This window comes from Somniosus microcephalus, chromosome 19, assembly GCF_052327205.1.
Source record: "Somniosus microcephalus isolate GS21.2 chromosome 19, FLI_Smic_1.0, whole genome shotgun sequence".
NCBI lineage: Eukaryota > Metazoa > Chordata > Chondrichthyes > Squaliformes > Somniosidae > Somniosus > Somniosus microcephalus.
The window spans coordinates 17754656-17781884 of record NC_141005.1 but is presented as its reverse complement, the minus strand read 5'-3'; the positions used below and the strand labels follow the sequence as shown (position 1 = coordinate 17781884).

Below are 27229 nucleotides of genomic sequence, written 5' to 3'. Positions count from 1 at the left end.
TCACAACCTCTGGGTATCCCAAAATGCTTTCCAGCCAATGAAGTACTTGAAATATTTGGGGGGTGGGGGCAAAAGGTAGAAAGGGATTGAGTAACCAAAGTTTTAAGTGTTTTCTCGTTCTTTACAGCCATCAACTAGTAGAAAAAGACCATTGGAAGAGGACGGTCCTCCGCCTACTAAACGGCCCACGCTCTCTTCTCTAAACAAAACAGTGGCTCAAGAGTAGGGAAACTCAAGCCGATGCAACGCAACACTTAACCTCCTGTGTGTGGAGTCCCCCAAGACACTGCTTCCACGTGGTTTACTCTGGGGTGCCATTTTACATGAAGATTGTCTTTTGTGCTTTGCTGCTTTTTATGAGTATAGTTCATTCTATCAATGCAACTAGAATTCTTCCTATAGCTGTCATGTTTCAGATTAGTATTTCCAATAGGTTTTCACCTTTTACGTGCTTTATACATAAAAGGTATTGTATGGTTTAAAAAAAAAAAAAAATTCAAGGGGGGAAAATTCTGGTAGAAATTCCAGGACAGCTTAAAGAGCTTCGTGTTGCCTTTACATGGAGTAAACTTTCGCTGGTGAAAAATTTTGGTTTTTAAAAAAAAAATGGAAGTGGGAAAATGGAAAATGTTGCACTACCTCACAAATTTTCCAAAACAGTTGTGAGGTGGGGAAAAATTGTGACTTAAAGAAAATGACCACTTTAATTACTGCTGCTGGTAATAGTTGCATTTGACTTTAAAGCTGTCAGCTGACCATGTGGGCTGGGTCCCTAGGTTTCACTTTTGATAGCCGCCTTTGGCCCGAGATGGCAAAGGCAAAGACACTTTAATATATCGTGGGAACTGAGATTTTTCCTTTCCCAAGTTGGTTTTTTTTGTCCTTTTTTTTAGGAAGTCTGGAACTAAAACTGCCAAACTACCATTTTAAGTGTATATCTTTTTGTATGAACTGCAAATACTGCATTTAAATGAGAAGTTTCCCGTGTACATCCTCAAGTTTCTGTAAAAGTGGATGCGTCGGTGCCCCAGTGGTTTAGTGGGTATATCCACCGTCCGTTTGTACTGAGCCATACAGTTCACGAGGATCCCAAGTTCGATTCCTTGGTCTGCGCTGAATTAAGCGATCACAGCCAGGCGCACAGTAGGAGCGCTACAATTGGCCTTGCTGCCTCAGTGCTGGGAAGACGGGGACAAAATATCAGCCGGGGTTCCTGCCCTTGACTGTTGCTGGAAAGGGTGTGTGTGGAGCTTGGGCCACGTTGGATCAGGCTAAGCTGTGATGCTGTCTAATCGCCTGGCATTTGCTGTCTAGACTTGCACATGAGGTTATGGCCCTTGGCTGAGATGCTGGTGGTGTACCTGTGCCATTTGGAACCATATGCTGACGAGAATCAGCGCCCTCAGGGAGATGCAAATGTCTGTGGAGAGGAGTGGGTCAATTTTGACTGAAAAAAAGATCCAGCGTGGGTATTTAAGGCAATATATACTCAAAGGAAAACCGCTACTGTGATTCAGTGTAATCGCGTTTCTACTGTCAAAATGGCTTGAATGTGTTGTAGGCATTTGTTTTTCTTACTCCATTATGTTAGAGGCATGTCCCCAGATATGTATTTAGCTGAGCTTGCTCATCTTAAATGATCATGTAAACTTATCAATGTTGTTTTGCTGCCATTTCACAAAGCTGCAAGACTATTCCATTTTGGAATTTGCATGTAGCTGTTTGCTGCCCTCTAACCTTTTATGATCCTCTTTCTATTCCTAAATATTTTAACCTGTCTTAATGACAACTGCACCTTGTGTTGCAACACTCTTACCTTTGTTCACCTGAAAATCTGACCAACTTGACTTGTGTACTCCATTTAGCCGACCGTGTGACTGTCTAGTCGTACAGTCCCTTTATGAACTTCCATAAACTCAATTGTTGCCCTTGTAACAGCTTTCCTCATGCTGTTTTTGATTCTCATCATTCCTTTTTGCAACCTTGCAGTACATCTAGCTTCATTTGTGTGGATTCATTCCTGTATTTCTCTTTCTCCTCCTGTTACAAGAACTAGTGTAGTGATGATTCTACCATGATCGATGCAAAAAAAAACCTCGTGTAGCTTGTCAAATTAAATGGCACTGACTCTGTTGAACATTACTTTTTCCCTGCATAGATTGAGTTTGAGGGGAGTAGCTCCACTCATGATTCTGCCTGTGTAAATGTATATTGAAAAGGTGGCAAAGAGCCAGGAGCAGGGAGCATATTAAAATGCTTTGCATTGTACATATGAAAGTAATATACGGTATGAATGACACTTCTTCTCAAACATGTTTGTTTGAAGGATGTTTATTGAGTGTCCCAAGACGTCATGTGGCAGAGATTCCATTTGCTGTGGTTGTGTATTTCAATGGTTTTGTTTGTGCTGCACTGACTACACTTGTGTCCCAACAGCCCATGAATGTTTAGCTGCTGTTAGAGGCATTATCAAGGGAGTGTGTTTTTTTTCCCCTCGAAATTTGGATTGGCTTCAAGTAAACAAAAAGGTTAGAATTGAACTTAAAATCAGGACTTCAATGTTTTTGTGCTTTTAAAAAAAAAATTAAAATAAAACCTGCCTTTAAATTTGTTTTTCATTTGTGTATTGTAGATAAATGTAGCCATTAGGGCCACAAAACGACACTTGGCCGACAAGTGTTCTATCTCAGGCAGACTATATTGTGTCTTTCTATCATGATGAACTGAACTTTTGGTTTGGGAGAGGCTGGAAGAACGGGAAGCGCGGTTAGAGGAAATTTAGTTGAGGGATGCCTTAACTTTTGAGTTTGAGGCTTAAGTTGCCCTGTGCTGTTTTTGTATACTAGTTAACTTGTGTGTTTTCCCCTCCATGCCAGTTTAATGAATTTAATGTTTAAAATAAGGGCTGTATTAAACTGGTAGAGATTTGAACTGAGTTTAACAGTTTGCTGAAAAAGCACCAGGGAAATTAAATCCCTATGTGCTCTTTGTCCTCTGCTTTGAAAATGTTTATGTAGAAGTCTCACCTCTAGTGTGTGTCCATCAAGCCTCGTTACACCTGCAAAAGTTTTTTGAAATAAAAGATACATAGTTGATCATTGACCTTCCAGTTACAACTCCCTCTGACTGATCTGAGGAGCCGGGAAGCAACTTTAATCATCCTCACGGAACATTGTGGCCTTGGAAAAGAAACTGAGCCAAATTCGCATCACAAACCTGCTCCAGACTACCTGCGAGCAGTGCCAGGGAAGATCTGCGAATGTACTTTTGATTATTACATTGTAGAATTGAGCAGCAATGATGCAACATGCTAGGTTCAATGCAATAAAGCAGGGAGGGGTAAGTTTACACCCATACCCTTTCACAAGCTGTCATGGCTATCTAGCTGTGCTGTGGTGCAGAGGGGTTGAGTGCAGGTTAAGGCTTTTACACGGCTCTTGGTAGCTGGCATTTTGTATGTGATTGTTGGATCCAAGAGTTGCTCAAAATGGGATGCCTACTCCCAGCCTGCTAATATACAAGATTAAAGTACTCCCTTGTTTCTGTAACTCCTACCCACCCCCCTGGATTTTTTTTGACTTGACAAATCTTATAATGGAGAAATTAATTAACTTGAATATTTCAGTTGCTGTTTTATCTGCATGTTTTTTTTTTAAAAGACAGATTCACTTGGTGGATAGTTGGGTATGGTGGTTTACATGAAAATTTGTTTTATAAAGCAAGCTTGTGAAATATTTTGTACAGAAAACAATAAATGATTTGAGGAATTATACATTCTTTGAGCAAAATACATTATTTCCTGGTATAAAGCTATTATTGGTGCTCACTAATAAAGCACTTTGGTCAGATTATTTTTTTGAGGAAACTAATTATGCCATTTCTGCATGGTGTCAATTAGCTGCAGTGGGCACTTTTGAAGGTTGCTTTACTATATGCAAAGTATGGACCAGGATAAGGGTGCTCCTGAAGGTGAAATGCAGGTCACCTTATTTGGCACTGCTGTTGCTCATCACCCTGGAGTGGGAGTCAATCACACCCTTTTTTTGCTAAAGCCTTGGCTTGATTAATTGGTGAGCCTGGGCATCTGCAGCATCAAGGTGGCTGGCATGTTACAAGCTGTTATGCTTAAAGTCCTTCCACCACACTGAAAGATGTCCATTGTATAGCTGATCAGGAAACTCGCAGCCTTTGACCAATAGCAAGAGTGGATAGGAAGGACCTATTTTCCTTAGCAGAAGGGTCAATAAGCAGGGGGCACAGATTTAAAGTAACTGGCCAGAGGTTTAGAGGGGATTTGAGAATTTTTTTCACCCAGAGGGTAGTGGGGGTCTGGAACTCACTGCCTGAAAGAGTGGTAGAGGTAGAGACCCTCATTACATTTAAAAAGTACTTGGATATGCACTTGAGTGCTGTAACCTACAAGGCTACGGACCAAGTGCTGGAAAGTGGGATTAGGGTGGATAGCTTTGTCAGCAGGCATAGGCCAAATGGCCACCTTCTGTGCTATAAATTTCTCTGATACTGGAAAGTTGTCTGAGAACATGCCAATTTCCACATTGTTTCAATTACATTGCAGAGAGAGAGTGTATTGTAGTTCTGCACCTCCAACTGGTGGGACCACTTGAATGAAGTATGGTGTGTTTCTATGCTGTGATGAGTTCACGGTAACTTGAGTACCTGGTATCAGCTGAGCACCGCCCAAACTCCTATTTGCCAGTTGTCCATTGTCCACCTAGCGACTATCCTGGTAAAGGGAGGTGGTGAGATTTTTGGGGTTGAGCTGCGCCTAAGACGGCACTGAGAAATAGACTTGGTCCTGTATTTTCCGATCGGAGGCTTCCTGCGTGCGGAGGCCTCTGATCTGGGAAAAAATCTACGAACTTACCCGAGGGCTCCTGAGGTGTGTATACTTCCACTCCTGGGCCCCTCCCATTCAAAATGCGCAGAGCCCATGTATCCCAGGGGTGCATGCAGTTTGTAAGTGTCCCTGGGATCATGGGGAGCCAATAGGAGAAGGGAATCTTCCTTCATACACTTGACAGATAGACCTGTCAAATATATGAATGGAGATCACCCCAAAAACACTTTTAAAATGAGTAAAATTACAATAAAATATTTTAAACAAATTTAATTTTGAAAGTTTTATGGGGCTAAAAATATTTTTAAATAACTGAATTTTTTTTTCCAACTCTTAAGCTGGTAAAAGCAGGCCTTACGCCCCCTGCTTTTACCAGGCGTAAGATTTCTAAGGGTTTTCAGCGGGTGGAGGTTCTCCAGAAAGCAGAACTATCTGCCCGCGGAGGCCCTTCTCCAGGGCAGGCGTCCGATCTGTCAAGAGCATTCTTGACATCGGAAATGTCGGTTTTCAGCGCATGCGCTTCGCATGCCTAAAACCGGCATTTCCGATGTCTCGATGGGTGTGTACACACCCATAGGCATTGGAATATGCGGCCCTAGGTAATCAGATACCAGAGCCTGGCAGGTTTCAAGGTCATTGTTGATTGACCACCTAGCCTGGTGCATTGACCAAATCTGAAGTAGGAAAAGCAGTCACTTGGGACTAGAATTGTTCCCATTTGGCTCCAGCTAGTGCTTTGGCTTGCAGGGTTAATGCAGAGTTGTCCTAGCTGGGCAAAGAATGGGAAGCTTACTAGTTTTTTGTGTTGTAAGCTGTACAGTTTAAAACTAGTTAAACTCCAAGTACCCCTGTGCCTAGTTGGAGGTTCCTAAACCATGGCTCTTCCAACCTATGGCTAAGTGGGGTGTGGCCATAGCAGTGGCACTATACACTTCACAAGAATAAATTTACCTTTGTGGAGTTCAGTAGGTTAGTTTGGAGATTTGAGCATGGTGATGGGTTTATGTTTGGGTCAGACACCAGCCTGAATTAAAAAATATCTGCTCTTATGCCTGCACTAGGTAAAAGGGATTTAGAAACCAACTGTCTTGTACACCATGTACTGAGCAAGCAGTGATACGTTCTCCAGCCTCATCTCCCCATTAGTTGAAAACATGTTTGGCTGAGATGGGGAATTAAGAAGGCCTTTCAGACTGATTACATAAGACACAAGTGAATAAGATGCCAGTCTAGCACTGATTGGTTAGTGGAAGGATAAATGCATATAGCTACCATTTTAAACAATCTTATTTATTGAGATCCAATGTTACAACAATGATTACATCTGAGGTTTTGATTGTCTTCAGCACCACACCAAAGTTCCCTTTTTAAGAGATAGTTTGACCATGGTAACATTTGACCTCTACTGGATGGTTTACTGAAATTAAGTACAGGAAACTCTATTATCTGGCACCAACAGGACTGGCGTGGTGCCGGTTTATCAAAAAGTCCGGATTACAGAGCGGTATAGTTAAAAGGTATGAGAGCTCCGTACACAGCAACAAATCCAGGCTTCCCTGTTGCTTAGCAACATGTGCAGGAACTCCAGCCACAGACCAAGCATCCCTGTTGCTTAGCAACAAGTGCACGAAGCCCAGTTACACAGCCACAGATCCAGGAACTGCCACCAATATGAAGTAAAACTTACCTGAACCTACTCCTGAATTTTGCCGGTTAACAGATTTCTGGTTATTTAGGTGCCAGTTAAGAGTTTCCTGTATTTGTATGGCTATTAACATAGTGCATGTTTCATTAATCAACTGGTAACAGTTAAAGGCACGTGGTTTTAAAAGACTAGATTCAGACTCCTACATTGACTAGGTACTGTAATGACTGAAATTCGAGCTGGTTTGGCTTTTAAAGTCTGGCTTTATTTCTCAATTGATAAAGGAAAGAGTGTGCGTCGTCGAATGTTTTCCCCAATGCTGATTGAACTCTGCTCCGCCAGGCGATTAATTTCGGGCGATCTTTCAGGATGTCTCAATCTGCTCCAAGCGGCTGAATTTAAAACAAACATGCAAATTATTCCAAATGTCACATTTTCAGTCATTAGCATTTCTAACCTTTTCAATGCAATTTAGGAGCAGAGAAACTGACCAGGCATCACGGAAAAGCCATTATAGGAGCAGGAGTAGGCCGTTGAGCCCCACAAGCCTGTTCCAGCATTCAATGAGCTCATGGCTGATCAGCGACCTAACTTCATATAGCCGCCGTTGGCCCATATTTCTTAACACCTTTGGATAACAAAGCGCTATCAATCTCCGATTTAAAATGAACAATTGATCTAGCATCAATTGCTGTTTGCAGAAGAGTTCCAAACTTCTACCACCCTTTGTGTTGTAGGAGTGTTTCCTAATTTCACTCCTGAAAGATCTGGCTCTAATTTTTAGACTATGCCCTCTAGTCCTAGAATCCCTAACCAGTGGAAATAGATTCTCTCTATCTCCCCTATCTGATCCCCTTAATATCTTGAAAACTTCAATCAGATCACCCCTTGGCCTTCTAAATTCTAGGGAATACAATACTAATTTGTGTAATTGCTCCTCGTAACTTAACCCTTGGAGTCCGGGTATCATTCTGGTAAACCTACGCTGCACTCCCTCCAAGGCCCATATATCCTTCCTAAGGTGTGGTGACCAGGACTGCTCACAGTACTCCAGGTGTGGTCTAACCAGGGCTTTGTACAGCTGAAGCATGACTTCTACCCCCTTGTATTTAGTCCTCTAGATATAAAGGCCAGGATTCCATTAGCGTTTTAAATTATTTTCTGTATCTGTTCATGACATTTTAATGATCTATGTACAGGAAACTTTCTGGTATCCGGCACTGACGGGACCGAGCTGGTGCCGTTAGTTCAAAACTGCCGTATAAACCAGTGGCAATGTTAAAACAGAGAGTTTTCAGCTCCGTGTGAATCAACAAACCCTGTTGCTTAGCAACAGCTTCAAAACAGGCAGCTGCAAGCGTCTCTAGCTGAAGCTGTTGCTTAGGTACAGACCTTGCAGAGCCTGACTGGGGAAAAAAAAAAGCAACGAGAAGTAAAAAAACTTATAGAAAATGGCTCCTGAATTTTGCCGGTAGATAGAGCTTTCCGGACTTTTAACCTCCAGTTAAACAAAAGTTTCCTGTACCTGGACCCCCAAGTCTCTCTGGACCTTCATTGTTTTTAAACTTTTCACCATTTAGAAAGTACCCTGTTCTATCCTTTTTAGGTCCACTGATTTAGTTATATTTACAACTTAAGAACTGATCCTACTTAGGCCAAATTAATTGAGGCAGAAATTCCAGTCCCTACGGGTGTGTATGTGCTGTGTACTCACCTGTAGGGCCAACAGAAATGCCGGTTTTAGGCGTGCACTGCGCATGCGCTGGAAATCGGCATTTCCGATCTGTCAAGAAAGCTCTTGACAGATCCTCTGGCTGCCCGGGAGCAGCGCCTCTGAGGGGGGGAGAGTTCCATTTTTTGGAGACCCTCCGCCTGTAGAAAACACTTACAATTCTTGTGCCTGGAAAAGCAGGGGCGTAAGGCCTACTTTTACCAGGATAAGAGTTGAAAAAAGTTAAAAAAAAAAATTTCCACTGATTTATCATTTAAAAAATACTTTAAAAGGTAAGTTTATTTTTAGCCATGTTAAAAACTTTTTTTTTTTCAAAAAATAAAATTTTTGTTTAAAATACTTAAATTATGTAATTTAGTCATTTTAAAAATGTGATAAAAAAAAATTATTTAAAGTTTTACTATGTTTTGGGGGTGATCTCTATTCATATATTTGACAGGTCTTCCTGTCAAATGTATGAAGGGAGATTCCCTTCTCTGATTGGCTCCCCATGGCCCACGTGATCCCAGGGACGCTGCGAACCGCCTGCGCCTCTGGGATACGTGGACCCTGCGCACCGGCAGTTTGGAGAGGCCCAGGAGCGGAACTGTGCGCCTCCTGGGAGCCCTCCGGTCCAGGCGCAGAGTTTTCAAGATCGCAGCCCTCCGCCCGTGGGAGGCCTGCGAACGGAATTTCTGGGCCATTATCTTCATAGCAGGAGTTCTCAACTGGGGATCCGCAAGAGGGTTTCAGGGGGTCCGTCATAAATAACCTCTGGGATTTAAAAAAGAAAATACACCACCCTGTAAAGGTGGGATCAAGCTGTGCAAACTGGCGGCTCCGGTCCCGACACAGACTTCTGTTTCAATCCCCCTCCCCGAACACCTGTGCGATAATGGGGGAAGCTGCTGTCGAACCCAGGCCCCACCCCCCCCGGCCCCAGCTCGCTGAGAAGGGAGAGAGATGGCGGGGAAGGGGGGTGAAAAAGGGTGTTTGGCTGACAATCGGGCAGAGAACCAGGACCGGCTGATGAGCGGGGGAAAAAAAAGAGGGAAACGAAGGGGGGGGGGGGGGGGGGGGGGGAGGTGATTATGGCTCATGTGGAGGGAAAGGAGGAGTGGAATGGTCATGGGGACCAGTATTTTCTGCAGTGCTGGGATAGCAGTAGCGACATGGTGAAAGAATTTTTATACAGAAAAAAACTTTTGTTACAGGGGGGTCCGTGGAATTTTTATAACATGCAACGGGGTCCTCAGGCGGTTGAGAACCCCTGATCGACAGTATCTCAACACTTTCCAGTAACCAAACCTCAATTTTCATAAGTTGATGCTATCAAAAATGATACTTTCAAGAATTACTCATAGAAACATGGAAGATAGGAGTAGGCCATTCGGCCCCTCGAGCCTGCTCCGCCATTCAATGCGATCACGGCTGATCATCCAAATTCAGTACCCGGTCCCTGCTTTCTCCCCATATCCCTTGATCCTTTTAGCCTTAAGAAATATATCCAACTCCTTCTTGAATATATTTAATGAATTGGCCTCAACTGCCTTCTGTGGTAGTGAATTCCACAGGTTCACCACTCCCTGGGTGAAGAAATTCTTCCTCATCTCTGTCCTAAATGGCTTACCCCTTATCTTTAGACTGTGACCCCTGGTTCTGGACTCCCCCGCCATCGGGAACATCCTTCCTGCATCTAGTCTGTCTAGCCCTGTTTCAATTTTATAAGTTTCAATGAGATCCCCTCTCATTCTTCTAAACTCCAGCGAGTACAAGCCCAATCGACCCAATCTCTCCTCATACGTCATTTCTGCCATCCCAGGTATCAGCCTGGTGAATCTTCGCTGAACTCCTTCCATGGCAAGAACATCCTTCCTCAGATAAGGCGACCAAAACTGCACACAATACTCAAGATGTGGTCTCACCAAGGCCCTGTACAACTGCAGCAAGACATCCTTTTTCCTGTACTCGAACCCTCTCGGTACGAAGGCCAACATACCATTTGCCTTCTTCACCGCCTGCTGCACCTGCATGCTTATCTTCAGCGACTGGTGCACAAGGACACCCAGGTCTCGTTGCACTTCCCCTTCTCCCAATCTATTGCCGTTCAGATAATAATCTGCCTTCCTGTTTTTGCCACCAAAGTGGATAACCTCACATTTATCCACATTATACTGCATCTGCCATGCATCTGCCCAATCACCCAACCTGTCCAAATCATCCTGGAATTTCTCAGCATCCTCCTCACAGCACACACGCCCACCCAGCTTTGTGTCATCTGCAAACTTGGCAGCACAGTGATAGTGTGATAACCACCACCAGGCCGCTAAATGCCAGCGGTGGAACCTCGGTTGGATTTTGCGCCTGCATTTGATTTGCCCACCCCCCACCCTATCATCCAGAAACAGTCTAAGGATAAGGGGTAGGCCAGTTAGGACTGAGATGAGGAGGAATTTCTTCACCCAGAGAGTGGTGAACCTGTGGAATTCTCTACCACAGAAGGCAGTTGAGGCCAATTCATTAAGTATATTCAAGAAGGAGTTGGATATATTTCTTAAGGCTAAAGGGATCAAGGAATATGGGGAGAAAGCAGGGACAGGGTACTGAATTTGGATGATCAGCCATGATCTCATTGAATGGCGGAGCAGGCTCGAGGGGCCGAATTGCCTACTCCTGCTCCTATCTTCTATGTTTCTGATCTCAGCTTGATGAAAGGGGAGGGGTGGGGGAATCAAATGGCGGAGTTACTGCTTTCAGCTGTCACTTCAGCGGAGCACCAAGATAAGCTGTGAGCAGGTCATGCCCAATCTTGGATAGGGGTACGGTAGCATCGTGGTTAGGTTACTGGACTAGTATTCCAGAGGCCTGGAACGAGTTTAATTCCCAGCTGGGGAATTTAAATTAAGTTATTTAAATATATCTGGAATTAAAGAAAAAGCTAGTATTTGTAATGGTGACCATGAAACTACCAGATTGTCATAAAAACCCATCTGGTTCGCTGATGTCCTTTAGGGAAGGAAATCTACCGTCCTTACCCGGTCTGGCCTACATGTGACTCCAGACCCACAACAATGTGGCTGACTCTTAACTGCCCTCTGAAATGGCCTAGCTCAGTTGTACCAAAGCACCACGACAAAGTCAGCACTGTGGGAGTACCTTCACCACAGGGACTACAGTGGTTCAAGGTGGCGGCTAACCAGCATCTTAAGGGCTATTAGGGATGGGCAATAAATGCCGGCCTGGCCAGCGACGCCCACATCCTGTGAACGAATAAATAAGAAAAATGTCAAAGAAAAACAGATCTCAAATTTCTTTTATGATGCTTCCTTGCACATGTACCCAGAAAACTTTCAATGTGTAGTGCAGTAGTTTTCAAACTTTCTCATGGCGATCTGCTACGGGTACAATGGATTGAGTCTGTCTTGTAAGGTGCTAAAAAGGAGGCTAACTTAATAAAGTTTACATATACAAAGCAACTGAGAGCCTTTGAGATTTGTTTTTCTTCTCTCTAATAAACCATAATTCTCTGAACTGCCCCAACTCTTGTTTTACCATCCCATAGTCTGCCCCGTCTCTGCAGGACCACCAGCCCACATGCAGCCACCTAGATCATTTCTCTCAGCACTTGGTGTGCAGGGAAGCGCCGCCTTGCTTTCTATTCCATCACACTCCTCCATGGCATTGGGCTTCCTTCACTAGGATAGCTGCAACCTGATAACTCTTGCCAAAACTGACCCACCTCATCCCAAGCAAGACCCATAATATGTTTAAGGAAAATGTTTTGAGGAATGAAACTGAAACTTTTTAATGAGAATTCTACTGAGTGCAAATGTCAGCAGTAGTTCTCTCCCCAACTGATTACAAATGTCAAGTGGCACTTGGGTTGGTCGCTGTTACTGTCTGCTCGTACCATGCCCAATTTAGACAGGTCTTGAGCTCCAGTCTAAAGACCACTGGTCGAGTGGGGAAAAGAAAGACTTGTATTTTTATAGCACCTTTCACAACCACTCGACATTGTTTTATAGCCAAATGAAAGTGGAGCTGAAGTGCAGTTGTAATGTAGGAAACGCGGCAGCCAATTTGCACACAGCAAGCTCCCACAAGCAGCAATGTGATAATGACCAGATTTTCTATTTTTAGTGATGATGATTGAGGGATAAATATTGGCCAGAACACCAGGGATAACTCCCTTGCTCTTCTTCAAAATAGTGTCCTGGGATCTTTTACATCCACCTGAGAGAGCAGACGGGGGCCACGGTTTAATGTCTCATCCGAAAGACGGCACCTCCCGACAGTGCAGCACTCACTCAGTACTGCACTGGTCTGTCAGCCTAGATTTTTGTGCTAGGAAAACAAATGACAGTCTAGGAAAGTATGAAGAGCTTATAGTATGATCAATCCCACTGCCTACAAGTGAGTCATTAAATGAACAATTAACAGCAGTTGAAATTATGAGGATCTGTGTTCGGCAGAGCCATGTCTAAATGCCTAAGAGCAGTTGCCATATAAAGGTGGCCTATCAATATTAGATTGGTACCATATGGGAGCACTCGCACATATAGAATATACTGTCTCATACTAAAGCCACTTCACAGCAGAACATTGTTACTGCACCAATTTGTAATCAATTGCAGGATTAGGCATCAGAGACTGGATGGATTTCTTGTATCAGAACTCTAGGTCTAACAGTAGAGTTATGGATTAGAAACTCACATGCCTAAAATAGCCCTTATACACTTAGAACAGGCTCCTAGCTAAATTAATAGGAGATACTGACTTGAAAAACTGCCAGTACAGTAGATGGTTATCTTCAGTTACTGGGATTATGGCACAACTTGGAAGTTCGATTATACGGAAGTTTCACAATCAACTTGGGCTGTGAATGGTGCATACAACGCTACGTGGCAATGGTAGAAATTTGCCCCCCTTCACCTTTAAGAGTTTGATCATGTTAGCCCCTTGCCCTCCAAAATGCACATTTTATTGTGTTCTACCAATGTCAACCAAGTCACCTGACGTCAGTTTTGAGCAAGGCATTTGAACACCATACCTGCATTAGTTCACAGATGGCCAACAGATCAGCCAATGTAATCTCGTCACCACAGAGAAAGGGTTGGTTCTTCAGAAACATAGATTCCAACCTGTCCAAGGTGACGTTTAATTCAGACAGAGCTTTGGTCAGCTTGATCTCATCGACTGGCTGGCCGGTCATCCGAGGAATCAAAACCTACACGAATATATTGCAGAAATAAATTAGTGATGTTCCAAAACACTAGCAGGCAGTGTGGGGATGTGATTTAGTTCCTCATATGATGAGTTGTCAATGATACATATACCATTACAGGTGATGCCAAGTGGTGGGGAGGGGAAATTAAGAGTGTGCATCACCCTCGGCCACTCTCGCACTCCTGATTCGGGAGTGGCATTGGTCGAGGGGTGGGTACGGATTGCCTTAGCAAGGGAAGCAATATGAGGTGTGGGGAGACCTAAAAAGGAAGGGGAAAGAAGAAAATATCAAAGTTAAATGACAGTACTTCTCAGTGAGCTACATGGCAACGCATGCTTCGCTGGTTCATTATGTTCACGTATTGTGTTACTTCCTTATCGCACTGAATTTATCTGGTCTTACACTATGGGTAAATGATCGGTTAATGCTCAGGCTGGTATTTGCTGCATCTGGGACTGTTAATGCAAAATGGCAGAATCTAGGCAGCAGATCACACTCTACGCACAGAAATTCATGGCATTTATTGCGCATTATTACTCCATAATAATCACTTGCCCTACTTGGCTCAGGTGATTATTACTGAAGGCAAATTGCTTTTCCTTAGTGTATTTTAATCTCTTGTTCTTCCATTAAATTGTAGTTTTAGCGCTCGAGTATTTGTTCCTTTGGACCTGTGGGATATCTTTATTGGTGTTAAGAAACAGGACCCCGTGGATTGAATTTTGTCCCGTATTAGTGTTATTTTCGATAAAGGGCACAGGAAAAAAAACACCAGCCAGTCAACGTTCCCACTAAGCGGCTGCGCAGCGATCTGAAGGTCCCACGGGACCTCACCGGCTTCCATACTGAAGAAACCGCGCATGCGCGAAAATTTGAATGGGCCACGCGACCAGTTAAAGGGCCCGTGCAGGGAAAAAAAAATTAGAGGGAACATTGCAGCCAGTATATACACTCCTTACCAATGGTATAACCCATTACTTTCAGGTATATTTTATTTGACTTTTATTTATTTATGAGTCTAGACCACAAGGTGTAGATTCTCCACTCCCCTACATAATTTGAGCGGTAGAAACTTCTTCGGGAGCCACTGAGTGAACTCTCCGCTCCCCTCTGTACTCCACCCCGCTCCCCAGCTCCAGCCCAATTGTAGAGCACTTACTGCCAGCCAAGTTGAGGTCAGCACAGACCGCAGCTCAAACTTAGAATTTCTCTGGTCTAAAAGGCTCAGAGTTCCACACTTGGCAGAACATTTAGCACCTACACCGTTAGGGGAGTCTTTTTTTGGGGGGGGGGGGGGGGGCGGAAGTCTTTTAAAAGTTAGGGTGGATGAAGCAGCTTGTTTACTGGCTTACCACTTGGATGAATATGCTGTTGCTAGTAGCTTGTGAAGAGGTCTTTTAAAAAAGAAACTTAAGGAAACAGACGTACAATGTTGAATTAAATACCCAGGACTGCGCTTTCAAATTCAAGTGAAAAGTGCTCCCTTACTGAGGAATAATCTGAAAAAATGGGGGTAATTTAAATTTTGGGCGACATCGAATTAGCCGACCATTCTACACCATGCCCACATTTATTTTTCATTGAAGTCAATGGAAGGGAAAACTTGGGCGAGGTGTAGAACCGGCCGTCAATTCGTTATTGGCCATTTTACACCCTTGTTCAGTTAAAATGACCCCCCTCCCTCCAATGTGTCTAATTTAATGACTTTGAATTCATGAGGTCAATGCAACACATTAGCAGGTCATCTGACAGACATATGGCTTTGGTAATTGAGATTAAGCAGAACAGATTTATTGATCAGTGCGATCACCGTTAGTGCTCCTCTGGAGAAATTGTCCAGAATGATGTTGTCCCTGAATTGACATAAGGTTTTTGTTCCCCCCTTTCCCAGGAGATTACATGGCTGCTGGTGGGTGGAGAGCACTGGGTGGGTCGTCTTGTTGCCCAGTCGCAATATGGCTGTACGTTGTGTACATTTTCCACGCTCATCCTCCTCACTCTGACACATTGTACCACATCTCAATTAAACCCATCTTCTCGCCTACTGCTTCCAATCTTGTTGCTCTCCTGCACCACAGACTATAACCCTTCACCTGGATTTTTCAATTTAAAAATCTGGCGTGGCATAATGTACATCTAGCGTACCGTATGAGAATGTCAATCATTCTGCCATTGACACTTCATCTAGAATCATCGTTTGTTTCTTAACTTGTCTCGTTACCATCTCCTTTTGCCTCGCTCCATCATCCCTTTTGTCTTTTAATCTCTCCTGCCTTCCATCCTATCACAGACCTTCCCTTTTGTTCTTTCCTCCCCTCCCCACCTTTCCCTGCCCCTACACCTGCTTAAAAACCTGTCCCATCTCCAGCTTTTTCCAGTTCTGACGAAGGGTCATCGACCCGAAACGTTAACTCTGTTTCTCTCTCCACGGAGGCTGCCCTGACCTGCTGAGTATTTCCAGCATTTTCTGTTTTTATTTCAGATTTCCAGAATCCGCAGTATTTTGCTGTTGTACCAGTATGGAGGCATTTTTAAATGAAATTCAAAATGAAAGCACGTGGACTTCACAGTTTAGAGTATCCCTTTAATGACATGGCGAGAGTCAAATCGCAGTTCAGGAAACTACGCGGGAAAGTTCATTAATACCCACCTCTAGGATGAAGACTTTTGCTGCATGAATCCTTGCATTGGTGTGCTGCCACGCCATGTACTCATCCACCTTTGCCCTTTGCAACGTGTCTTGAGGGTACCAGAACTGAGGGACATCGTACTTTGTTGCCAGGTACTTCAGAATGGCAACACTGCAAACAAAGTGCTTAAGTCCAGTGAAACAACATATCTGACCGTTTGACATTTGAATTTATTTTGATTGGTGTTGCTAGGATAGCCCGCACACTCCCGCAATATGTTGTGCAGTCGTGCTTTTGCTGTTATGTCACCATTAAGTGACCCAAACATTGGTGTCCTCCTCCTTGAATTTTGCTTCTATACTTAAAAAAACAATTGGAGAGAGAAACAGAGTTAACGTTTCAGGTCGATGACCCTTCGTCAGAACTGGAAAAAAAGCAGGAAATGGAAACCTGCTTTCCATTTCCTGCTTTTTTCCAGTTCTGACGAAGGGTCATCGACCTGAAACTTTAACTCTGTTTCTCTCTCCACAGATGCTGCCTGACCTGCTGTTCATTTCCAGCATTTTCTGCTTTTATTACTGATTTCCAGCATTCGTGATTTGTCATTTCATCTCCACATAGAGTGAAACTACTGTGTGTTATCATTATGGGACATCCTTGAACTCCAACTTATCTCGCTCTATGTAACATATGTATAAGAACATAAGAATTAGGAGCAGGAGTAGACCATTCGGCCCCTCGAACCTGCTCCACCATTCAATAAGATCATGGCTGATCTTCTACCTCAACTCCACTTTCCCGCCCGATCCCCGTATCCCTTAGTGTCCAAAAATCCATTGATCTCTATCTTGAATATACTCAACGACTGAGCCTCCACAGCCCTCTTGGGTAGAGCATTCCAAAGATTCACCACCCTCTGAGTGAAGAAATTTCTCCTCATCTCAGTCCTAAATAGCCGACCCCTTATTCGGAGACTGTGACCCCTGATTCTAGACTCCCCAACCAGGGGAAACATCCTCCCAGCATTTACCCCGTCGAGCCCCTTAAGAATTTTATATGTTTCAATAAGATCACCTCTCATTCTTCTAAACTGGAGGGAATATAGGCCTAGTCTACTCAATCTAGGAAAGACTGGAGACTAAAAGAAAGGAATTCTACACAAGATATTTTTTGTATCCTATCAAAGACTGTGGGAGAGAAACTAGAAGGTCCTTCCCAAAGATAGGCACTTGAGGGAAATAAACTTGCAGGGCTACGGGGATAGAGTGGGGGAATGGGACTGACTGGATTGCTCTACAGAGAGCTGGCACGGACTCGATGGACCGAATGGCCTCCTTCTGTGCAGTTATGACTCTATATGCTGTTCTACAATCTCTTGTTTTCGCCTGGATCTTCAAATTGAGATGAAGACTCACTGTACTGTCTCCTACTCTTTGAGAATTTCAAAACTGTGAAACTTCTTACTTCCCTCACTCTTTCTATCCACAAGAATCAGACTTTAAAAAACGTTTGAGATCACGTATTTTACAATCTATTAGTATGGTTACGTTAGGATCTGCTTCAGTTCCAGCACTGACTTCTGCCCATGACTCCTGGTTTCATCTGACAGGGAGACAACTGTGGTCTTTGCCACTGCTCTGGCAACACCTTGCATTTATATAGCACCTTAAATGTAGATCCCAAGGCGCTTATAAGTGCTCACCTCATGGTCTAGTGGAAAATCTAGCACTTGCCGTATAATAGGAAAGTGTCCGTGTGTGGACAGTGAGAGAGAGCTTGGTTGGCCCTGGCTATGAATCATAGAAATTTACGGCACAGAAGGAGGCCATTCGGCCCATCGTGTCTGTGCTGGCTGACAGAGCTATGCAGCCTAATCCCACTTACCAGCTCCTGGTCCGTAGCCTTGTAGGTTACGGCACTTCAAGCGCATATCCAAGTATTTTTTAAATGTGATGAGGGTTTCTGCCTCTACCACCCTTTCAGGCAGTGAGTTCCAGACCCCCACCACCCTCTGGGTGAAAAAAGTTCTCCTCAACTCCCCTCTAATCCTTCTACCAATTATTGTGGTTATTGACCTCTCTGCTAAGGGAAACAGGTCCTTCCTATCCACTCTATCTAGGTCCCTCATAATTTTATACACCTCAATTAATCTCCCCTCAGTCTCCTTTGTTCCAAAGAAAACAATCCCAGCCTCTCCAATCTTTCCTTAGAGCTAAAATTCTCCAGTCCTGGCAACATCCTTGTAAATCTCCTCTGAACCCTCTCTGGTGCAATCACATTTTTCCTGTAATATACGAACATATGAAAATATATGTAATATATGAAGAACCCCATGGTTAAATAATCTACCAACTGTCTAGGCTCACATGAGGAATGTCCTCTTGGGCAAGGTACTGGCGGATATGGACGTTTACCCCAACAAGAGAGTCAAATTATTCAAGAAAGGAAGGTGGAAAAAAAAACCAACTTAAATCCAACACTCACCTCTCCGTCAGAACAAATCCATTGTCCACGATCACTGGCACTTTCTGCATTGGGTTCAGTTTAGTAAACTCTGGGCCATTCTGTTCGCCTGTTCAAATAGAAGAGATGAAGATTAACTAGGGATCAATGTAGTTATATATAAAAAAAGGATCAGATGGATCAAAGCCAAAGGAAGCTTCACCGTGACTTCACTAGGTTAATTCCAGAGATGAGGGGGTTGACTTATGAGGAAAGGTTGAGCAGGCTGGGCCTATACTCATTGGAATTTAGAAGAATGAGAGGTGATCTTATTGAAACATAAGATACCGAGGGGGCTCGACAAGGTAGATGCAGAGAGGATGTTTCCCCTCGTGGGGAAATCTAGAACTCGGGGGCATAGTTTCAGAATAAAGGGTCGCCCTTTTAGAACTGAGATGAGGAGGAATTTCTTCTTTCAGAGGGTCGTAAATCTGTGGAATTCTCTGCCCCAGAGAGCCGTGGAGGCTGGGTCATTAAATACATTAAGGTGGAGATAGACAGATTTTTGCAAGATAAGGGAGTGAAGGGTTATGGAGAGCGGGCAGGGAAGTGGCTTTGAGCCCAAGATCAGCCATGATCTTATTGAATGGCGGAGTAGGCTCGAGGGGCCAAGTGGCCTATTCCTGCTCCTATTTCTTATGTTATGATGCTAGTGGGCTCTGCAGTGAACTTTGCCCCCTCACCTCTCCAGCCCCATTCCCACAACTCGTCCTTCCTCAACTCTTGTTACATTTTCTGAGTTTCAGGCAAACCATGGGACATTTTATATCCCCGAGGCGATATCTGGGCACTCCAGGTGTTTGCCACATTTTTTAAGATGTATTTTACTTGTCCACAGGTTAGCGAGAAAGGCGGTCCATGGGATCGCAACAAGAATGTGTAAAATATGAAATGGTTTAGATAGGGTTGACCCAGAACATTATTCCAAAGTAAATCAAGTAGGTAAGACCCGAGGACGTGGAACGCCTGAAAGGGCGGTGGAAGCAGATTCAATAGTAACTTTCAAAAGGGAATTGGATAAAATACTTGAAAAGGAAAAATTTGCAGGGCTGTGGGGAAAGAGCAGGGGGGAGTGGGACTAATTGGAGAGCTCTTTCAAAGAGCCGGCACAGGCACGATGGGCCGAATGACCTATGTGCTGTATGATTCTATGATATAAATTTAAATTAATGGAAAAGTAAATTTAGAACAGAAAGAACTTCTTTACTCAATGAGTAATAATTGGAATAATATGCGAGGCAACGTTGTAGAGGCAAAGACATGGGGACCATTTAAAATGTAGCTGAATGCTAGAATTGGATTTAGGGTTTGAGGAGGCTCAGCTTTAATGGGCGAAATTAGAGGAGGATTCTGTTTTCTATAAAAATGGCAATAACCCGGATGATAATATTATAAGCGCAAGGGCACTAGTGAGTGATTGAGCCGGGACCATTAAACCACATGCATCATACCGTGCAGCCATTATTCACCCAGGGCAATATATATATTTTTTTTAAATGATCATACTTACTGGAGAATGACTTTTTTTTTAATGTGCGAGTGATTTTTATTTGTGCTCAGAAGCACTGGTAACTGGGGAATGAAACCTTTTCCATTTCGGACACCCAGGCCGGAATTTTGCCGACGCTCAGGGGGCGGGTTTGGAGGCGGGACATTCGGCAAAATCGCAAAGATTGACAGCGGGTCAGAAACCCGCCGTCAACCCGCCTCCAAACAATCTTCCCATGTGTCGGGTCCACGATTTGCGCATGGACCCGACACCTAGCGGCAGGAAGAGGATTATAGCCACTTAACTGCTTGTTAACAGGCTTTTTCCAATTTTGACATTTCTACTGTGGGCTTCCCGACGTCCAGACACCACGCCAGGTAAGTGTGGCGTGTTGTGAGTCTGCTGTAATGTTTATGCATTGATGACAGCTGCAGAAGTGGTGTGAAGGATCCAATGGTGCACTGGTGAGTTTCAGAGGTAAGAAAATGTTGGGAAATTAATTTTTAATGCTTTTGACTTTGATGAAGGTAGCAAGTTTTGAATTGTATGTGTAGTCCCACCTCATTGGGAAAACCTCTCTCACCAGTGACAGATCGCTTCTGTTACCTCACCTGCAGCTGCCATCTGTTCTAGCCTAAGGAGGGAGTCCCCGGGGAGCCTGGGTGCAAGAACTCACCTTTGTAGAGATTGTCAGTGTTTGCAGCACCTCAATGCTGTCAAACACTGAAAAATCAACTGTCAAAAAAAAAAATTGTGCGTAGTCCCTTTAAGAAAACCGGCGGATGACGCGTCATCAAATGGCGCCATCTGACACCGTCTTCCTCTTAATTGGCCGGCAAGCCCACAGGGCGGGCTTAACAAGAACAATTAACGTAAAATCACATCTGTGGGCTGGATATAGTTGGGGGCGGGACTGGAACCCGGAAGGCAGCTGACCCACTCCCAAGCCGCCTTGAAGCACAAAATTGCTGCCCCAGTGTTCGTACCCAACACTCCCAGGTCAGGTAAAGCTGCACCTACTTTGCTCTCGGTGCCAACTTCAGAAGATCACTCCCGACTGCATGTTTCTATTTTGAGCTAGCTATACTGTGACCTTTCCGAGTGAAATGGCCAATTTCGTTTTGATAAGAATAGAAACTGATTTAAAATAATTGGCAAAAAAAAGCCGGGGGGGGGGGGGGGCGCAGTGGGGGTGCGAGACGCGGAGAATTTTTCTTTTGCTCAGCGAGTTGTTATGATCTGGAATGCACTGCCTGCCTGAAAAGGGTGGTGGGAAGCAGATACAATTCAAAAGAGAATTGGATAAATACTTGAAAAAAAAAATGCAGGACTATGGGGAAAGAGTGAGACTAAGTGAAAGCTCTTTCAGAGAGCTGGCACAGGCACGATGGGCCGAATGGCTTCCTTCTGTGCTGTATCATTCTAGTGCCACGGGCACGTATAATATGTGAATCCTGTAATGATATATCCGTTTTGAGCATGAGAATTTAGTGACTTGCAGTAACACCTGTCTAATTCTGCCCTCTTGAGTATCCCTGATTATAATCGCTCAACCTTTGGTGGCCGTGTCTTCTGTTGCCTGGGCCCTAAGCTCTGGAATTCCCTCCCTAAACCTCCCCGCCTCGCTACCTCTCTCTCCTCCTTTAAGGTGCTCCTTAAAAACCTACCTCTTTGACCAAGTTTTTGGGCACCTGCCCTAATTTATCCTTATGTGGCTCGGTGTCAAATGTTTTTGTCTTACAGTACTCCTGTGCAGCACCTTGGGACGTTTTACTATGTTAAAGGCACTATATAAATACAAGTTGTTGTTGTAGTGCTGTATCAATGTTGTAGTTAAGCAACCAATTACTGTAGATCCATATTAAATTTAGCTAATCTGCAAGATGGGAGTTTGCAAGCTGGCAACAAATTTCTAAATTATGCTGTGTATAAAGTGGTTTCATCCATAGTAACTAATTATTTTCCATCCCCAAAATATAACATAAGAATACAGTGGGTTAGGCAGAGTCCATGAATAGGAAAATTGTACATGGCCTTCCCCCCAAACCTAGCTCTTCACATCAGAGGAGGCAGTGTCCAGGGGAGGCCCTTCCATTCCAGGAATTTTCTTGGCCTCTGTCCTGTCTCCTTTCTGTCCAGCGACCAGTTTGCTGGGAAGAAGCAGGCACACAGATTGGCTTAAGAGTGGAAATGGAGCCCATCAAATTCTCCAGGTTGAGGTGGGACATCATGGCTTGGGGTAGACTCTGGAGATGCAGGTATTCCAATAAGGAAGCCGTTCAGCTGGCACCTTTTGGGGGGGGGGGTAGGGCCTGGCAGCGGCTTAGCCAGCACCCACATTGCCCACTCCAGCCCTCTGATGGACACCCAGGATACACTCAAAATGGTGTGGGTAGCTGCCAAACATGTACAAGTGCACTGACCCCATGGCAGGTGGGGTTCAGTGGCACATTTTCACTGGCAGAGCAGGGCCACGGATTTTCAGTGTCAAAAGTATACAAATAAAGAGAAGGGACGGCATACGGTGGGGTTTTTTTTGCGACTTGAGGCCAGAAATTTACAAGCACTTGACATTCTCCAAACAGCAATTAAGCTGACTTTTAAAAAATTAATTCATGGGATGTGGGCGTCGCTGGCAAGGCCAGCATTTATTGCCCACCCACTATTTGCCCTTGAGAAGGTGGTGGTGAGCCGCCTTCTTGAACACATCCGAGTGGCTCGCTAGGCCATTTCAGAGGGCAGTTAAGAGTCAACCACATTGCTGTGGGTCTGGAGTTACATATACCCGGCCAGACCGGGTAAGGATGGCAGATTTCCCACCCTGCAGGACATTAGTGAACCAGATGGGTTTTTACGACAATCCAGTAGTTTCATGGTCACCATTACTGATACTAGCTTTTTATTCCAGATTTATTTAATTAACTGAATTTAAATTCCACAGCTGCCGTGGTGGGGTTCGAACTGCATCTTTCAATTAGGCACTCTACAGCCCTCTGGACTCAACATAGAGTTCAACAATTTCAGATCATAACCTCGGCCTCTATCACATATATATATTTTCTTTTTTTTTATCCACACTTTTTGTTTGGCCTTTTTTCTTCCCTCCCACATGGCCGCTGTCCTTCATTCTGCCAGCGCAATTCACACTTCATCCAGAGCCATCCTTTATTCCTTAACTTGTCCCATTACCACCTCCTCTTGCCTTCAATATCTCTTAGTGTCTCTTAATCTCTCCTGCTTTCTATCCTATCACTGACCTTCCCTTTTATTCTTTCATCCCCTCCCCCTTTTCCCAGCCCCTAAACTTGCTTTCCATTTCCTGCTTTTTTCCAGTTCTGACGAAGGGTCATCGGCCTGAAACGTTAACTCTGTTTCTCTCTCCACAGATGCTGCCTGACCTGCTGAGTTTTTCCAGTGTTTTCTGTTGTTATTTTGAATAAATTGGGTTTGTTTTCTTTGGAACAGAGGAGGCTGAGGGGAGACCTTATTGTTGAGGTGTATAAAATTATGAGGGGCCCAGATAGAGTGGCTAGGAAGGACCTATTTCCCTTAGCAGAGGGGTCAACAACCAGGGGGCATAGATTTAAAGTAATTGGTGGAAGGTTTAGTGGGGATTTGAGGGGAAATCTCTTCACCCAGAGGGTGGTGTGTGTCTGGAACTCACTGCCTGAAAGGGTGGTAGAGGCAGAAACCCTAATCACATTTAAAAAGTACTTGGATGTGCACTTGAAGTGCCGTAACCTGCAGGGCTACGGACCAACAGCTGGAAAGTGGGATTAGGCTGGATCGCTCTTTGTCGGTTGGCACGGACACAATGAGCCAAAATGGCCTCCTTCCGTGCTGTAAATTTCTATGATTTTTATGCCCGTTTCTTTTACCTCTCTCCCTTAAACCCATCTACATTTCCCAATCTTTATTTCGCTTTCTGTACATCATTTAAATCAATTTATATTTCCTGCTTTATACTGCCTGGTTTGGCATGTCTCAGTGAGGATTCTTCAATCTGATTGGTTGAAGAGCCTCGCTGTTTCTTTCCCTGCTCACAGACACCACAGATCCCCTGTAGAAGGCGCCGTGCTGGAAAAGACACCGGATTAGGGGAAATCTACACCGAGAAGCCGGCGATAACTCTGTGGGCAGCTGTCAGCGAGGCGAACACCGTTCCTTCACTCCCCCCCCCCCCGCCAAAAGCAAATTCCAGGCCTATGTCAGAGCCAGGCAGAGTGAGACCCCACCCTGAAGGAAGGAACCTCACTTTGCTTGGCTTCAGAAACATAGGAACAGGAGGAGGCCATTCAGCCCCTCCAGCCTGTTCCACCATTCAAAGGGATCATGGTTGATCTGTGGCTTAACTCCATCTACCCTCCTTGGTTCCATATCCCTTAATACCTTCACTGAGACACACAGGGACCAAACCAGGAAGTATAAAGCAGGAAATATAAATTGATTTAAACCTAACAAAAAAAATCAATCTCAGTTTTGAAATTTTCAATTGATCCCCAGTCTCAACATATTTTTTTTTGAGGAGTGGAGAGAGTTCAAGATTGCCACTACCCTTTGTGTGAAACATTCCATCCATTACGCCGGACTTGCACTACCTACACCAGTTTGCGATATTGGGGACTTGGCCTGGAGAGTGCTGCATGGAGCAGTCCCGTGCAATAAGGTTTTAAGTAGGTTCATGGACTCCCGGGCCGCCTGCCTTTTCTGCAGCCTGGAGGAGTCCGTGTTCCACGTTTATATGGAGTGTGAGAGGTTGCAGCCCCTCTCCCATTATTTGAAGGGTCTGCTCCTCGATTTTTGGCTGCACTTCAGTCCCATGCTCCTGATCTTCGGTCACCCGGTACGGAGGGGAGTGGGCAGGTCGGGGGAACCTCCTCGTGGGACTGCTCCCGAGCCTGGCCAAGGTGGCCATCAACTGGTCCAGGCAGCGGGCGGTTGAGGGGGTCGTTTGGCCCGACTGCCTGCCTCTCTTCCACGGCCATGTTCGCGCCCGGGTGACCCTGGAGACAGAGTACGTGGTGTCCGCCGGCACGCTTGAGGCCTTCCGCGACCGGTGGGCGCCGCGGGGACTGGAGTGCATCGTCACCACCGGCAACAGAATTTTAATTTAATTTATTAAGTTTCCTTTAATGTTTTACGTTACAGTTTATTTGTTTACTACATCACCAAAAGAGTGAACCAGCTTGCGAAACCACCTGGACTCTGAACTTGCTGTGCAAATACACAACAACTGCATATTTACATGGCTTTGAAATCTATCCCCTTTTTTTTGTCGGTGGCCCTCATTTCTACCGAATGGCCTACTCCTGCTCCATCTACGTCTTCTGTTCTAAAGTTCTGCCCGATATTCAGAGCTCCGCAGCGAGGGCTGGGGAGGTGTTGGGTGCTGGACTGGGTAGAAAATCCCACCACCTCCTCCTCCTCCTCCTCTCTCTTACATCGAAGAGCCATTCAGCAGGAGTGCAAAGCGCCGCGGTTTCATTCCTCACCCTTCCGGAGAGCCACGGGTCTTTCAACGTGCGGGATTCCGGTGCTTTTGAGAAAGATCAGCACGGCCCTGGAGGGCTGGGACAGCAGGTCGAAATAAACTCGCAAGGGGAGCCGCGAAGCCATCGTGGCAGAGCGGGGAGGATTTGCAGCGGCCCCTCGGCTCGGCTCGGCTCCCTGAAACTGCAACAGCGAGTCTGTTACAATGTAGCCCGGCCCGCGGCACTTCAAAGGCTGGCGGAGGCGCTGCAATCGACAATCGCGGCGCCGATATAATCTCCGCAGTGGAGTGCGGACACTGTTAAACTGGCGAGAAACACGCCAACCAATGGCAGCGAACGTGTGCTCCTCACCAGCAAAACATCCCTTCCACTGGTCGAAGGGCTTTTAAACCTTGTTTCCATAGTTTCTAAGGACGCTTAAGCATAGTTTCTAAGGATTTTTAAACATAGTTTCTAAGGACTGTTAAGCATTGTTTCCATCGTTTCTAAGGACATTTAGGCATTGTTTCCATCGTTTCTAAGGACACTTAAACATTGTTTGCATAGTTTCTAAGGACTTTTAAGCATAGTTTCTAAGGACTTTTAAACATAGTTTCTAAGGACTTTTAAGCATAGTTTCCATCGTTTCTAAGGACGTTTAAGCATAGTTTTCATAATTTCTGAGGACTTTTAAAGAGCCAGACCAAACTGCAGAAAGAGAATTGTCATCCACTCCCCGGGACAGTCCTTAAAGGAACCTCCCGCCACCGTAGAGTTGACACCGATAATAATATGATTTGGTTTCATAACTTTCTTTTTTGTTTGGTTGGGACTTTATTGTATTAGTTGTTGTTGTTGGATCGCTATCGGCCTGTTTCGACCTATGGCGTTGGCCAAATTCATGAATCTCTGCCTACCCATGATGCAGAGAGCTTACACTAAACATAGGCAAGCTCTTACCCCAGCACTTGGACAGAGGGCTTTCTCTCATGCGTTGAACCCTGGGTATTTTATCCCCCATTACCATTTGTTCCCTTGGATAATTCAATTGCTCCCTGTTCCCAGTGGCTAATTTTTTATCTGCAAGCATAGGTTAATGGACGCTGATCTTAAAACAATGGCTGTCCACATGTATTGGTATGTATGAATCTTTGTGACTATGCCTCGTATTGCTACATTTCTGCAATTGTGGTCTATCTTTACGGAAAGTCAGGCCCAGAATGTATTTAATTAGCCCTAGGTAGAGTGTGAAATGGAGCCCTCTTCATGTTAGCTTTCTAGGCATGCCTGAGGTTAGTGTTGTTCTCACAACCTCACTTGAAATTAATCCAAATCTCTCTGATTATTTTCTCCATCAATTTTCCCTCCTTCCTCCTTTTTTCAAGGTGTTGACTCATGTTGGGGTACAGGAGGCCAGCTCTCTGGTATACGGCGACCAACAGGTTGGTTTTGAATTGGACAATCTATGGATTTTTTTGGAAATGGCTGCTTGACAACTATTTTAAACCATCCGTTAAAATGCAAGCCGGGAGGGTGCTGCAAAGAAGAGGGTTTGCAGAGCCAACGTCTGCCAGGCAAGCGCACAGAAATACTAAAGGAAATAAGTCAACCCTGGCCAGAAACATAGCAAGGAGCTCCAATATTGGGCCAGAAATTTGGGTCGGAGGCTTCCCGCGGGTGCAAGCCCCCGACCTGC

At 44.7% G+C, this 27229-nt stretch overlaps 2 protein-coding genes across 2 annotated transcripts in view; one reads left to right on the top strand and one right to left on the bottom strand.

Annotated features, from left to right (window-relative positions):
* chek2 (checkpoint kinase 2) overlaps positions 1 to 3772 on the top strand; it is a 45915-nt gene extending 42143 nt beyond the window's left edge. Inside the window, 1 exon segment of the mRNA XM_086012025.1 lies at positions 128 to 3772. Coding sequence (XP_085868151.1) covers positions 128 to 226 — 99 coding nt within the window. The 3' untranslated portion in view covers positions 227 to 3772.
* A 2360-nt stretch (positions 3773 to 6132) lies between these two features.
* Positions 6133 to 25891, bottom strand: gstt2 (glutathione S-transferase theta 2). Its single transcript, XM_086012020.1, has 5 exons — positions 25555 to 25891; positions 18556 to 18643; positions 16092 to 16242; positions 13265 to 13441; positions 6133 to 6895 (listed from the first exon to the last, which is right to left on the bottom strand). Exons 1-5 carry the CDS (start codon positions 25676 to 25678, stop codon positions 6878 to 6880), a joined length of 558 nt encoding a protein of 185 aa, XP_085868146.1. The 5' UTR covers positions 25679 to 25891; the 3' UTR covers positions 6133 to 6877.
* Between the last annotated feature and the right edge of the window lie 1338 nt (positions 25892 to 27229).

Bases quoted from the DNA above. Each gene is read 5' to 3' on its own strand.
- gstt2 (XM_086012020.1), bottom strand. From the start codon at position 25,678: ATGGCTTCGCGGCTCCCCTTGCGAGTTTATTTCGACCTGCTGTCCCAG. The intron at 18,644-25,554 runs GTGAGGAATGAA...CTATTTGAACAG, and splicing joins ACCCGTGGCTCTCCGGAAGG to GCGAACAGAATGGCCCAGAG. The intron at 16,243-18,555 runs GTGAGTGTTGGA...CTTTGTTTGCAG, and splicing joins GGATTTGTTCTGACGGAGAG to TGTTGCCATTCTGAAGTACC.